Source organism: Chaetodon trifascialis, chromosome 17 (genome assembly GCF_039877785.1).
Source record: "Chaetodon trifascialis isolate fChaTrf1 chromosome 17, fChaTrf1.hap1, whole genome shotgun sequence".
Taxonomy (NCBI): Eukaryota; Metazoa; Chordata; class Actinopteri; order Chaetodontiformes; family Chaetodontidae; genus Chaetodon; species Chaetodon trifascialis.
In genome coordinates this window covers 5,369,398-5,383,834 of record NC_092072.1, presented here as the reverse complement: position 1 = coordinate 5,383,834, position 14,437 = coordinate 5,369,398, and the positions used below count along the sequence as shown (strand labels likewise).

At 46.0% G+C, this 14,437-nt stretch overlaps 1 protein-coding gene across 1 annotated transcript; it reads left to right on the top strand.

The window, feature by feature from the left end:
• Positions 1-313: 313 nt before the first annotated feature.
• On the top strand, positions 314-8,049 carry LOC139345771 (cyclin-dependent kinase 5 activator 1). Its single transcript, XM_070984584.1, has 2 exons — positions 314-796; positions 1,526-8,049. The coding sequence occupies exon 2, from the start codon at positions 1,711-1,713 to the stop codon at positions 2,701-2,703; it is 993 nt and encodes a 330-aa protein (XP_070840685.1). The 5' UTR covers positions 314-796; positions 1,526-1,710; the 3' UTR covers positions 2,704-8,049.
• Positions 8,050-14,437: the final 6,388 nt, after the last annotated feature.

Sequence of the window (14,437 nt, the reverse complement as noted above, 5' to 3'; positions counted from 1 at the left end):
ATTTACTAATTAAATTTTATTTGATCTGATATTTGGGTTAAACTTGGGTTAAGGTTAGGCTAAGGCTCCAGGAAATAAATGTATGTTTAAATAATCTCCCCAAAAGTAATGAAAACCTAACATGCGTGCGTGTGCGTGCGTGCGTGTGTGTAGGTGTGCGTGTGTGTGTGGCTGCAGCTGAGCCCCGGTAAGGCGGAGTCTGAGTCGCGGGGAGGCGGTGTGAGGAGCCGCTCTGTGCGCTTACTGGCTGCTCCGCCTTTCGTGAGTGAGAGCCCGTTTAGAGGTGTCCGACTGCCGGGACCGATCACCGGTCAGTAGGCGAGGGAGGCTCAGAGAGCGGACTCAGCTGCACCGGAGTCCAGGAACAGAACCGAGAAGTCTGAGGAGACTTTACGCTCGGGTCTGAGAGATGGAATGCATTGAAAGGACTCAGACACTGTGAAAGTTTGCATTTCGGATATGGAGACACAAATGAAAAGACAGTTAATCTCAATGAAGTCAAGCATCCCTCTCGCCTGGGTCTGAGGTGCAGCGGAGGATGACACCTGCACCGCGCCTGGCGAGGACCGACGCGCTGCTCCACACTTGGCATCTTTGAAGAGTATGTCAAAGCTCCTGCAAGAGTCACTTTCTGCCTCTGATTGTGCAGACTGATCACCAACCTGCTCGCTGCCGTATCAAATTATCGTCTGGGGCTGCAAAAATAGCGCATTTGTTGCGCTCCTTTATGTCTTTGCACCATCGCGGACTGCGGCATCAGACAACAGACTCGCACCCGAACATCTCGTCCACACAGGTGAGCATCAGGGCAGCTCAGTGAAGATTCAGTGTTAAGATCAGTGTCTTTTCGTGGTGTCACAGTTGTTATAATTTTAAACTAAAATAAGGATTTTTGAAATGGAAACTATTGTCTGTTTTCACAGAAGGGAATAATGTGTTAACCTGTGCTCTGTGCGCACCAGTCACCATCTTGGCTCCTGCATTTAATCATTAAGATAAGAGAGTCCTTTTAATAGTTTTGAATCCAGGAATCTTCACAGGTTTCAGAGAATAGAGATCAAAGATTACATCAGGCTGAAGATTAACCCCTTGAAATCCATTTTAACTCATATATTTCCCCTTAAAGATGGGAACACAGTGTCCACTCTGCCTGACAGCATTGCACATATATAGTGAGCCTGTTCCACCTCTTCATTGTGGCTGTATGTCGCCTGCAGAGTGAAATATTCTAACAGAGAACAGCATGTTTTCATGGCTGCAGATGTAGATGTCTTTGAATCAATATTCAGCCTGGTATCTTTGGAAACTTTGATCTCCTTCTCTACTAGAATTTCAAGTTAATTGGGTTCGTACTCATGTTCAGCTGCACAGAACCAGATGGGAAGCAGAGAGGTTAATTTCAGCAAGGTGCACTTTACAGTATGTGGTCCACATGTATTTAAACTGGGATTAGGTGTAATTTTTTATATGTATTTTTGTCTCCATTTGTCTAAATCCTCTCTTCCCGTGTGTTTTACTGTTGCAGGTAATGCCATTTAAACTACATCCAGCTCACCTTGACATGTCTGCACAGCTCGTCTCTTCATGCTGTTTCCCTGTTGAGAGTTCCCGTCTGCTGGATATTAAGAAATAAAAGAGAGCTTTGCCTCAAACGCGTCCCCTCTCTGTAACAGCAGTAAGGCAGTATAATCTCTGGAGCACTGACTCACCATGGGCACTGTACTATCACTGTCTCCCGGCTCTCGGAAATCAGGCTACTATGACAACCGGCCGGGCTCACTCAGCCACTACCCGAGCCTCAGCAGCCGCTCTCTTAACAGCCAGAAAGACCGCGGGCTGAAGAGGGGTCAGTCCATCTTCCTCCCGGCGCTCACATGGAAGCGACTGGTAGCCTCTACGAAGAAGAAGGGCAACTCCAAGAAAGGCTCTGGCGGTCCCGTGGCCCTCGGGGACCCTCTCAATAACAACAACAGCATCAACATCTATCAAAAGGACCCCGTGTTGCATCTCAACCGTGAGAATGTGAAGAAATCGCTGTCATGTGCCAACCTGTCCAGCTACGAGGGCCCAGCAGGACTGGGTCTGGGGCTCGGCTATGGCCTGGGGTTGGGCCAGGGGCACGGATGTGGCTACAGCAAGTCCCAACAGCTTTCCTCTGTGAAGAAAGTTCCCCAAGGGACAGTGACTTCGTCCCCAAAGCGTGTCATTGTCCAGGCGTCCACCAGCGAGCTCCTGCGCTGCCTCGGGGAGTTCCTGTGCTGCCGCTGCTATCGCCTGAAGCATCTGTCCCCGGCCGACCCGGTGCTCTGGCTGCGGGCTGTGGACCGCTCGCTGCTGCTGCAGGGCTGGCAGGACCAGGCCTTCGTCACGCCGGCCAACGTGGTCTTCGTCTACATGCTGTGCCGAGACGTCGTGGACGGCGACCTGGTGGCGTCGGAGCACGAGCTGCAGGCCATCCTGCTCACCTGCCTCTACCTGTCCTACTCCTACATGGGCAATGAGATCTCGTACCCGCTCAAGCCCTTCCTGGTTGAGGCGGGTAAGGAGGCCTTCTGGGACCGTTGCCTCGCCATCATCGATGCCACCAGCTCCAAGATGCTGCGCATCAACGCAGACCCGCACTTTTTCACACAAGTGTTTGCTGAACTCAAGAGTGAAGGCGGGTGTGGCCCCCAGGACTATAGTCGGGTGCTGGATCGGTGAGAGGAAGTTTGAGCGCGCATTCTTGCTGACCGCATGCCTTTTTGTACACTCATGCACATGTATACTTTACTACACGTTCGTCTCATACAGATCCTCTCCCCGTTTCTTATTCTGCTGTCCTGCAGGACCACTGAAGGCCGATCTTGACAGAGTGACGTAGACATATTTGATCATTCCACCTGTGTTTGTTGCCATCGTCACGTTCCATCCACAGATAGAAATCAGGAATTTTACCCTGCAACATTTTCTCTGATAATTAGCTAACAGAGGCCCATAGTTGTGTTTGTTTTCCTGGAATATCCACCTGAGTTTACTTGAACTGAAGAACCATTTGGTGCACCCGTCCCATCTGACCCCATGTGTCGTCCCAGCTGTCCCTCTGGACCCAGCATCCTCACCCTCCTATTTGAATGTGATCAGTGTGCACAGGACAAGAAGACGCCATCATTACTCACAAAACGCCATCAAGGATTTTTCAGTGGTTAGACTCTAAATGTCTGAGCGGAGTCACAGAAGAATGAACCGTGGCACAGACAACGTAATCCACCTAGGCAGAGTTATATTTTCCAGGACAATACAAGGAGACATCTTGACATCCACTGCTGGCTAAGCCCCATGTGCCAGCAGTGAAAAGTGACTCAGACTGATGGGAACAGCTGAGAGGTCCAAGTAAGGTCCTGCTGGTCCTGCTGTGCGCTGTGTGATCACTAAAGCAAAACGAACAGGCAGTGTTTTGTGGAGCCTTTTGAGGGTCGTCTGGCCTGAGGGGACAGTTGCTATTTCTTCTCTTTACCCACTCAAACCTGCCACTGGACTCCTCTCTTTTTCCATTTTATCTCATCTCAGGAGAGTTTTACGTTGGAAGCAGAATGTGGATTTAGGATTGGCACGTTTAGTGTGAGCGCGTGCATGGCTATGTGTGTGTAGACATTGCGCAGTGGACGGCAGCCAGGGTCATCAGCTGTTTACTCCGTCCTTTGTTCCCTGCGTCTTGTTGATGGGGCACCCACAGCCGTGGTATTAATGAGATTAGCAGATTACTGCAGCCCCTCCCCTCCTGCAACCTCTGCCCCCTTCTTGTCCTCTCGGCAGCCCTGCGTAGCTTCAGTGACTAATCCAGGCCAGGCTGGACCATGCTTGTACACAAACACACACACATTTAAATACGATGTCGTGTGCGCTTTATTCTCCTCGGTGCGTGAATAAAACGCTGTGTGACGCACGTGTGCAGCAGCTCAGGGTCCGGTGCCGAGGCAGTAAAGCTCTGTGAGAGACATTCCAGCAGGAATGGCACATGAATGCTGTCGTGGTTGAAGGAGTTTGTTGCAGTTGCCTCTGAATTTGTCCCACTTTCCTGTCAGTCGCTTGTCCTCATCTGCCATCGATCAGTGAAGTTTACGGTTCATCTTCAGTGCTGGTAGTCGAAAGCACAAATTAACTGCTAATTATGCAACACAGTGATTGAAAAACAATAAATTGATTTATTTAGATTAAAAACAAAAATAATGAACCCCACCTGTATCATAAGGACAATGTTTTTTGGCTCATGACCCTTCCTTCCTTTTATTTGAACAATTTTTAGGGTCTGGAAAGAGCAAAGATTAGAGGAAATATTTGCTTTTTTTCTGCTTTTGCACTCCGTTCATCATCTTGTGACAGGCAGGTTGGGAACCACTGGTTTCCATGAGGATGTTGTTGTTGTTCAGGAAGCTGCTTCAGATCTTAAAGCATGGATGCTTGACGTCCACCAAGATGTGTTGTCCACAGTAGCATGTGGCAAAGCCTTAATCTCATTGTGTTCAGGCATCTGGAGGCTTTGGTGCTCCACTTCTTCACCCATGAGGAAATCACTCTTGCTTATAGCCTTGACACCACAGTATATATTCACTGCCAAGGTCATACAACGAACAAGCATCCCTATAAGATCTGACCGTTACATATACGTGCAAACAGGAACGTGCACGCCTATCTTGAGAGGCTTTTGATGTAACTGGAAAAAAATAACCCTAACCAAGCTGCCTGCATGTTAGCCACTCAGCTAGCAGGCTAAGATTGGTTCATGTGATAGCATGATAAAAAGAAATATGTGCAACGTGATGCAAATGTGACATGTTTGGAAGCACATGGAGATTTTTCCTCTCAGGGCATCTCACTGGTTATACCATTCATCATTAATCATTCCCACAACTTCAAAAGTCTCACCCGGAGCCCTCACACAACGGCGACAATACCGAGTTATGATATTCAGTATCACATGACAGGGCAGCCCAATCTCTGCGGGCGTGCATCTAAAAGAAATAAGAGTTTGGACAATATGGTGATTTAATTTGGTCCAACTTCAGCATTTACAGGCTGCTCATGTTCATGCAGCCACAATAGCAAAAACAAGGTGCAGCTCAGCCAAAGTGGACAAATGGGCTGCTGCTTGGGCAACTTTAACCCGGCCTTGTGTACATCCTTGTGTGCAAACAAACACACTCTGGTTCACATCCCCTCCTTGGGTAATCCAGTCCTAATCCTCCCACCCAATCAAATAGAGAGAGGGAGCGAGGGATGAAAACACGGGGACATAAGTAAACGGTTCAGAATCCGATGAGATTCGGTGTCACACTTCTCGTACAGTTTTGGCCCTCGGCTCAGCCTTCAAATCCTGCTCTAATAAACCAGAGGCCGCTGAGAGCCACGGCCCAGCCCTGCTGCCTATTCCAGCTCACCCGGGCTTATTCAAGCCAAGCCTGCCTCCCCGCTCGCCTGAGGGATCTCGCATGAGCTCACACCAGTCAGCCAGAGAGGAGTGACGGCAGTGATTCACGCTCAGAGAGTAGAGACACCGCCGTCTCTTTTTCTGGAGCTTTGACTGGCAGCCATTTTGGGCTCGTTGGTGCAGCTCGCTCTCTCTGGCCTGGCCCCGGCTTTGACAAGGACACTTGTGTCTTGACTCAACCCCCCGTCCCTCCCTCTTCCCCCCACCAACCCAATTTCCACACACACTCAGCTGTTGTTGCCTGCCTGTTTCATTAGATTTGACACTCCACACCCGCCAGCCATTGTCAGGGTGAGGAAGGGCAGAATAGGACTGTTTGTTGGCATCACGATGGCTGCGTTTGTGTGTGAATGTGGGTCAAAGTTAAGGATAACATCTGCTTCCACCGTCCGCCTCCTGTAGACGTGGACGTTAATAAAATCAGAAGATACAGTCCAGCGTGTTCATATTAACCTGACAGCTACAATAAAGAACAATCTGCAGCAGCTTTCCTTTAGCAGCACGTTGTAACTCTTCCTTTCTTGAAAGCTCATATTTGGTTCATTGTTCATGTTCACTGATGGCTCAGACACAGAGGAACCATGTTCATTTCAGCCCAATTGAGCTTTAACTCAGTTTGTCGAATGTGACGTGTTTTGGTCTTGATCGAAAAATCAACTGTCCCCTCTTTCAGTACCTCTGTCAAATCAGTCGCCGAGCTGGATCGCGTCGCTGTTCGTCCAGTCGTTTCGCAAAGCGGAGCGGCTTCCAAGCCAATTAACTCGCATCTCAACTGCAGCTCTAATTCTGTTCATCCAATCAAACCCCTCGGCACGACCCCCGAGCTCTCTGACTGACGGCAAACAGACACATGACGCTCATGACATAATGTGGATAATGTCAGACTCTTGTTACTTGGAAAGTGATTGACTCCAGATATTGAAACAAGATGAAGCAGGACATTTAGTGCAAACTGGAACTTTTCTCTGTGGATGGGACCTTCATCTGGGACTCAGATGGGCCTCAGACTGGCTCTGTTTTGGAGACTTTTTTTGTTTGTGTGAACAATGTGATAAAAGATTTAACAGAGAAGTCCGGTGTTATTCTATATTCTTCTTATTGTCATCAAGTGCCATGCATTAGACCATATTTTAGTATTTTCAGACTTCCCAAATTCCCATTTGTTTATACTAAAGATACAGATCTTTACAAACATATCAAAAAAGCAGTAAAAAATGCATTTGTTGGGGCTATTTTGTCTATATTCATTCTAGTGAAGGAACATGAAACCCAGTACATTGGATTTAAACAGCACAGAGGAATAAGACACATCAGACAATAAGAAACGTATCGTATATCACCAGACTTTTCCTTTAAGTCGCCACAGCTCTATGAGTTGTGTTAAGTTATTTCAGTATGCTGCTGCTGCTGTCGCTGTAGGTGGGTGTGAGATTTCAATGGCACACCTCAGACTGATGATGTAAATACGTGGGTGTGTAACAAAGAGCAGTTAAGTATGAAAAAAAATGAACAAAAAGAAATAGTGTTGCTGTGTAGTAGCATGCATGCCAGCCGGGTAGTTTATAGATGTTTCTTTTTTTTTACCTCTGCTTTTGATTTTTATATGTGACGTTTTAAATGAAAGATTATTTCTTTGGTAACTTAAAACTGGAGTGTTCCTTCATAGGAAACATGATGTCAACAGTATTAAAGTCTCTCATGGCTGCAGGTGTAACTATCATCATTATGGGTTCTGTTCACCTTTAGAAACAATAGAGACACAAATAAATAATCAACTCTCATTTTTCTCAAGCCTGAAATAGCGACGCATGTGAACTCATATGAGCTATGACAGAATTATAACTTAACATTCTTAATTTAAACTCTATAATGGTCTCACACCAGACTTCATTCGTCGGTTTTCTAATTTAGCTGTGGTCATGATGTGCCATATACTGCAACGAGAATCTCCCCACCCTCCCAGACTCACACAGACTACAGTATGCATATAGAAATGATCGAGTTAGTGGCTATCAATAGCTTTCCTCATCAATGCACCAGCTGGTGACACAAAGGCAGCCATTGTACGTGTGGCGTTTGTCGCAGGCAGCTCCAGCTCCGCCTGCGTCCTCCCTGATTGTAGCTTTGCCGCCGATGCTTCAGCTTTTCTTCGCGAAAAGCTTTCAGATTTCACAACTTCACATTCATCACAGCGCCTCGTCCGTGTTGTGTCAACACTGGACAGATGTTGGTACAGAGATAAATATATAACTGTCTAGTGTCCATCTCCTCCTCCTCCTCCTCCTCCTCCTCCTCCTCCTCCTCCTCCGCCCGGGTCCCCATGAGTTTCCATAGTTACCCTCTTCAGCCATCATTGTAACTGTCACCAAAATGAAGCAGCGCATCACCTCGAGTGACTTTCGTAAAGCCACTAAAACGCGTGTGTGTAGCTAAAAGTAAAAACACTGTCGATGGGGAAAACTTGAAGAAAAACAAATGTGACTGTTTCATTTGTCATGTTTTTTCTGTTTGTTTGTTTTCCTTTTTCATGATGATGATGTTTACTATGTTGATTATTTAATAAAGTATTGAGCTGAAATCCAGATCTGGTGACACTCTCTTCATACACGTGCAGCTTTTCACAGTTTTACATCTGCCGGGCTCACACACTTAACTAAAACTGCCTTTGTTCTCCCCACAGCGCACATGATGTACTCCGCCTGCAGTCCAGCTAACTTAAGACTGGCAGTAAATTCATGTGGGACATAAAATAGCTTAATGCACAGCCACACAATAGCCTGGCGCTGCAGATGGCCTTTTGGCTTCCTGTCAGGGGGGGAGGCTGCGCTCCATCTGAGCATGTCTCTGCAGTCAATCACCACCCTCTCCGCTCCAACCACAGGTGGAAAAGCCGCGATGCTGCTCTGCTCAGCAACACTCTGGTCTCAGTATGACGTGAAGCTGCGTGCGGAGCTGAAACATGAAAGAACAAAACTCGGTGCTGCAGAGTTCTGAGCGCTTCGTTCTGCGAGTTTGATGTGAAAAACGTAGAGAGGAAAGCAGGTTTAGTCGTGGTGGACAGCAGAGTGTCCGCCTCAGGCTGCTTCCCCTGTCACAGTGTGTTATCGCTGATCTGCTCTGTTCACATTCACACACATAAACAGCTGCGGATTTCAACTGTGCTCTGGTTTTTACACTAATCAGACTTTTTTTACTCACTCGCTTTGGCACAATCTCACAGTTTGTGCATTTCCAGCGGTGGAACACGACGAAGTACATTTACTCAGGTGCTGTTATCAGGCACAATTTATTTGTACTTTACTTGAGTACTTCCATTTTATACTACTTTATACATCTATTTCAAAATATTAATACAAAAAACACATCAACTAATAAAGTAAGACACCTGAATGCATCACTAATTCTGATGAACGGCGCTTCAATCCAGCTACCAAGACTGTAAAGCTCACTGATTAACATATCATGTTTGTTTAATGTGCAGTGATGCACCCACTGATGAGTTCATTTACTCTTGTATGAGCTAAATGATTTGAGTGGATAACCATCGTCTGCAAAACAATATAGTGTTGCGTTGTTCTATATAAACTGATGAAGTGATTATTTTTATGTTTTCAGAACAGTGCTTTGGACAATGTGCTGAAGTAAATGTGAACACCTGAAGTATCTGTGTTCACACACCGCTAATAGTCTGCACATGAAGCAGCAGTTTTTCATTTTTATCAGATTAATTCATTTCACACTGCAAATTTCCCCACTGTGGGATTAATGAAAGATTACTTTATCTTATTTTATCTTATCTTTTATCAAATAACAGATGTCTGCCATAAAACTAAGACTCAAAAAGGATTTTTCAGTCAAAGCAGCTTACTTGGCGAGTGCCGATGCGTCTGTCTGGTCTCCCTGTCTGATGGTATTGGAAAATTATTTAAATGCCATTTATAATCTGCTCACAGCGCAGGAGCGAGAGGTCAGCGGGGTGAAAACCATATGGCGCTGGTCGGACTCGGGGTCAGCGGCAGAGCCTGGGGACACCTCAGAGGGCGGGGAGGTGACGGAGGTGAGGCCGGAGCGCTTTGATAGAAAAGAGAGGACAGATGAAATGAAACGGAGAAGCATCGCTGCAGATGGCTGCCACAGCCTGACTGAGTCCTTTCCAGCTTTCTCCTGTCCTCTGAGGACACAAATCACCCAGCTCTCTGCCTCCCAGTGTCACTTCTATAGTGGGGTCCCAGTGGCTTTCTGAAAGCCTTGGCTGCTGTTCGCTGCCTTTTATCAGCCCGCTGGGATCCAACATGCTTCAAAAACCCCCTCTGTCAGTGCTTCCTATGGTATCCAGAGACATTATCATTTCAAGAGGCGATTTAAAACCTCTGTCACTTTTCAATCTCACCGCAAATCGCTACTGTCAGCTTTAATTTTAAAATGTATTGAGGAAAATAACATTCAATAATGTGCAACACAATCCACTTTTATAAGAGCACAAACAACTCAAACACAAGTGCAAGTGCAAGGCTTAAACTGTGTTTATGTGCTTAAACAAAGGCCGCAACTGTTAGCATGTCCGGCTAACTGGCTTCACAGCAGTAACAGATGGAGCAAGACGAGGAGCATTTCCTGAAGTAACTACACTGGTTTGTGGGGTTACACGTCACGTTAGGAAAAGCCCTTTTCACAAGTATCTGCCCTAGAAACTGGTCAGAGCTAAGCTAACGTTAGCAGCTCCTGCTGTCTGTTGGATTTGGCTAAGTTGAAATGTAGTCACCTGTTGTTTCTTGCCTTAAATCTGACAACATTATCTTTAGAAAAGGTTTATGTGGTATGTGAGATCAGAGCTAACAGGCATAGCAACAGGAGATAGTGGAGCTTGGTGAAAAGTCAATTCACAAACTCCAACAACTACCATCATGACTCACATATGCATATTTGAGGTACAAATTAAATTACTTATTATCTATGAGGCTGGCAGAGTGGCAGCCATCAGAGTTAAGAATAGAGGATTTCCCCTGAACGTAATGGGACAAATAAAGATCCCCTGCTGCCGCTGAGCTTTGAGAGGAATAATATCATTTGATATCGGGGTCAGTCTCCACTTTGAGATTCTTTACAGATCACGAGTACAGTTTGGGACCTTGGAGAGCGGTAGCCTGCTGGCTGAGTGAACAGATGGTTCACTCAGCCATGCACCCATAAGTAGTGGGCGAGGGACACCGCCGTAGGGCACTCCAGAAGACTCTGCGGGGACGTCAAATTCTGTGAAGAGCAATCAGAGGTCACATTAAAGCTTCATGAAGTGCTAAAAATGAATCAACAGCCTTATATCCAGCTAACAGAGGCACTGGAGTGAAGTGGATTTAAGTACTTGTGTTTTACTTGAGTACATTTATTTTCTACCACTTCTGCTCTACATACAAAACAAATAACAAGTGTTTAAAAGATGAGTCTTTGCTTAAGATTTAAACATCCAAAACTAGTAGTTAGCTTAGCTTAGCTTGTTATGTTTGGACAGAGCTAGGTCCCTAGTTTTTATGCTAAGCTAAGTTAGCTAGCTGCCAGCTGTAGCTTCATATTTACCGCACAGATATGAGAGTGGTATCAATCTTTATATTCAACCCTTGAAAATAAAGTAAATGGGTGTATTTCACAAAATGTCAAACTATTAATGTTAAAGGAGTGTTTGTTTTGTTGTTGTGTGGTGATGCTACGTCTGCTGAAGTCTGAATTCTTCCTCCACCACTGCCAACTAACCACACAATACAAAGTATGGATCGTTTCAATGCTGCAAAGCGCACAGGTTTTACATGCTGCGGTTTAGATGGATAAAAAACGTCAAGTGTGAGCGCTCTGGTTTCTCACATATTTCCTGATTAATAAGCATTCAGGCTGATGGCATGTTGATTCAGAGCGAGCCAAAGTAAAAACCAATCTCCCCCCTCATGTTACTGTAATCTCCAGCATGTGACCTCCCCTCCGGCTGATGATGGAGGGATGCGGGAAAACCTGCAGCGCTCACCAAACCAGTGGCCGGTCTGCCCTGAGAGGATTTAGAGGGAGAAACACAGCAGCTCTGGGACACATATTATATTCCCACTGGTAAATCCTCTCCAACTCATTACCAAATCCTCGCTGCAGGGCTGCTAATCTCTAAAGAGAGACCGACCAGGTGCCAGTCTTTTTGTAATGGAATTGCACGGCGCTTTAAGTGATTGCATCAACAACTGCCAGTCCTGATAAATTAGATTAGAAGTGGAAGAATCCCATTGGTGCAGCACCGCGAGAAGAAACCAAGAAGCTCCACCATAACACGACACAAACCCATTAACGCTGATTTACACGCGTCTGCATTGTAACTGCTCGATCGATTGCAATATTGTGTTTATGTCTGAGAGTCAGTCTGCGAGTGTGCTCATCCACAGGCCTGTCACAGCGATGAGGCCTGGCAGCGTGCAGCGGCTGCGATTGTGATGAGGAAACAATTGGGGAAATAATTGTCGCACTCAGCTGCCACCAAACCGAACGTCTCGCAGTTTGTCTCGAAAGAACAAAACATGCTGGATAAAAGATTCGGCTTCAGTCAATCTGAACGATTGATCTGATGATTAACTGTTCATCTGTTTAGGAAATGTGTGTGTCAAACACACAAAATGCTTTTAATACTGAGGATATGCTTGAATTTGCATTTTCAAAGACTGATCTCACACTTAATTTATAAGCCGTGGCTTTTACATCAATGATTAAAGGATTACGCACAAACAAACTGGGCATATATGCTAAATCTCGGGCTGACACGTGGGATCTGATTGGCGGAGCTGTAAGCGGGAGAAGAGCTGTCCGGTTTATCGTCCAGCAGCTGATGGTCTCTGCAGAGGCACAACAGAGAAATGGAGGCCTTGATGTGTTGCAGAGACACAGAGCCTCCACAGACGAGGATGAGACGCTGTTTGTGGCATTTCAATAAACAAATCTCAGTCATTTGCTTGAGCACGAGTTCCCTCTGCAGCTGTGGCGAGCGTTCAGACTGTCTAATTCATGAGACGCTCACTCAAAGATGTGAGCCTTCTAAGTGAATCAGATTTTAAATTACATTCACAGTCGGCCTTATTTTGCCAATAAACACAATTTAATGTCAAAATAGGGCAACAGAGCAAAGGGCTGAGACGTGCGGAGGACGCTCGTTTCTGCCGGATGTTTACTTGCACTTTACTTTGACTAATGAGATCCCAAAATAGCCAAGCACACCAAAAGTGCTGGAGAATAAATGTGTTGCTGCACAGCTGCTGACTTGGGTCACCTAGTTACTATAACCTGAAGACAAAGAGCATCGTGGGTAACGCAGGGCACTACTTCTCATAGACGATAAGGTTCAGAATGGAAACCACAAAAACACTCTGTATCCTGGTAATGATCAGGCTGTTGGAGTATCTGTTTATATGCTTGTTTTGGAGGCTTTGATTTGCTCTTATCCTTGAGAGTGCAAACTGGAGGACGGCAGAACAGGATGATTTGGCATGCAAACACTTTACTTGAGTTTCCAACCATTCTTTGATGTGTGTCTTAACTCGTGTAGTTAATGAGCGTTTAGGCTGGAGTCTGCAGTCATTCAAGTGCTGCATTCGTGGGAGTGTGTTGCTTCAGGTGCCAGAGAGACATGAAACACAATCCAGGAAGTCCAGGTCCGTGAATTTCAAGGTGCCAAACATCCCTGGAAACATCACTGCTGCAATTATTCAGTCTTTCATTGCAACAAATTATTTAAAATGATCTCTACACACAAGCAGTAAATGCTGCTGCATTTCATCCCGTCATCAGATGGAGAAACTACAGCACAGAGTCCACGCAGACAGACAGAAAACTGGGTTTGTCCTGAAATACTGACGTCTAGTTGGCACAAGAGCGCCTGCATATGGAGGACGTACCTGCACAGGTATTCAGAACCTTGGATACATTTAAGATCATGCATACAGGGATCTCTTTAACCAGGTTGTTCTGTTCCTCTGGTGTTCGTTTGATGCAGACTTGTACATCTCACAGGTCCCTGAGGGAAAAGACCCTGAACGAGCCGAGCGTCATCGCTGCATGTATGTGATTGTCATTCTAACAAACAGCCTCGTGTTTCTGCAGCAACATTTCCTCAGATTATCAATTCCGCTCGACACCTGACACACATTCACAGCTGATACGAGCAACCTGTTTACCAGCAGCGCAGGGAAGCTCTGCGGAGCGTTCTTCACGGAGACGCCGGTAGTTTGGATTGTGATTCAAACATGTCAAACATGTTAAGTGTCTTTTGTGTGGAAATGCTCTTTCAGCAACCGGCAGTTCATCATCTTGACAGCGCTGCTTCTATAAGCTTTGTTGCTCTTTGTTTCCAGTTTCTGCACCGCTCATGAAAATGCATTCTAGGTGCAGGTCCACTGTCTTATTCATGGTGAGCATTTCACCTTCACTCATACAGGCTCTGCCCTCCTGTCGCGGGGGGGTATTTTAACTTCCTCTGGGGTTGTTCACACGTTGATGTCACCTGTGGCTCATTAAGGTCACACCGCAGTCACGAGAGAATTGGCGAGAGGTACAAGAATAAAGGTGTGAATTGGTGACAAAGCACCCGAGGATGGATGTCTCCGGGCGGCTCGGTAAGTGGTTGATAAGTGCTGCCTCAGGGCCTAATCTGGTTAACACTCACACGACAAATCCAGGCCATCATTGTACTTATACTGTACCAAGACCACTTCAAAGGAAAGGAGGGAAGCGGCCATTTCCACCAGTTCAAAGAGGATTTAACTGGTTCTAAACGTATTAGATGTCACTTACCTCATGGTTAGGTTGATTTGTTAACTGGTATTCTTGCATTAACTTGCATTATAGTAATTTGGTACACTTTTGTGGACCTTCAGACACACACTGAAGCTCAGATCCATATTCACAGATCATGCTCTAATAACACGACGTACATTTGCTCTAACAGTTCCAGTT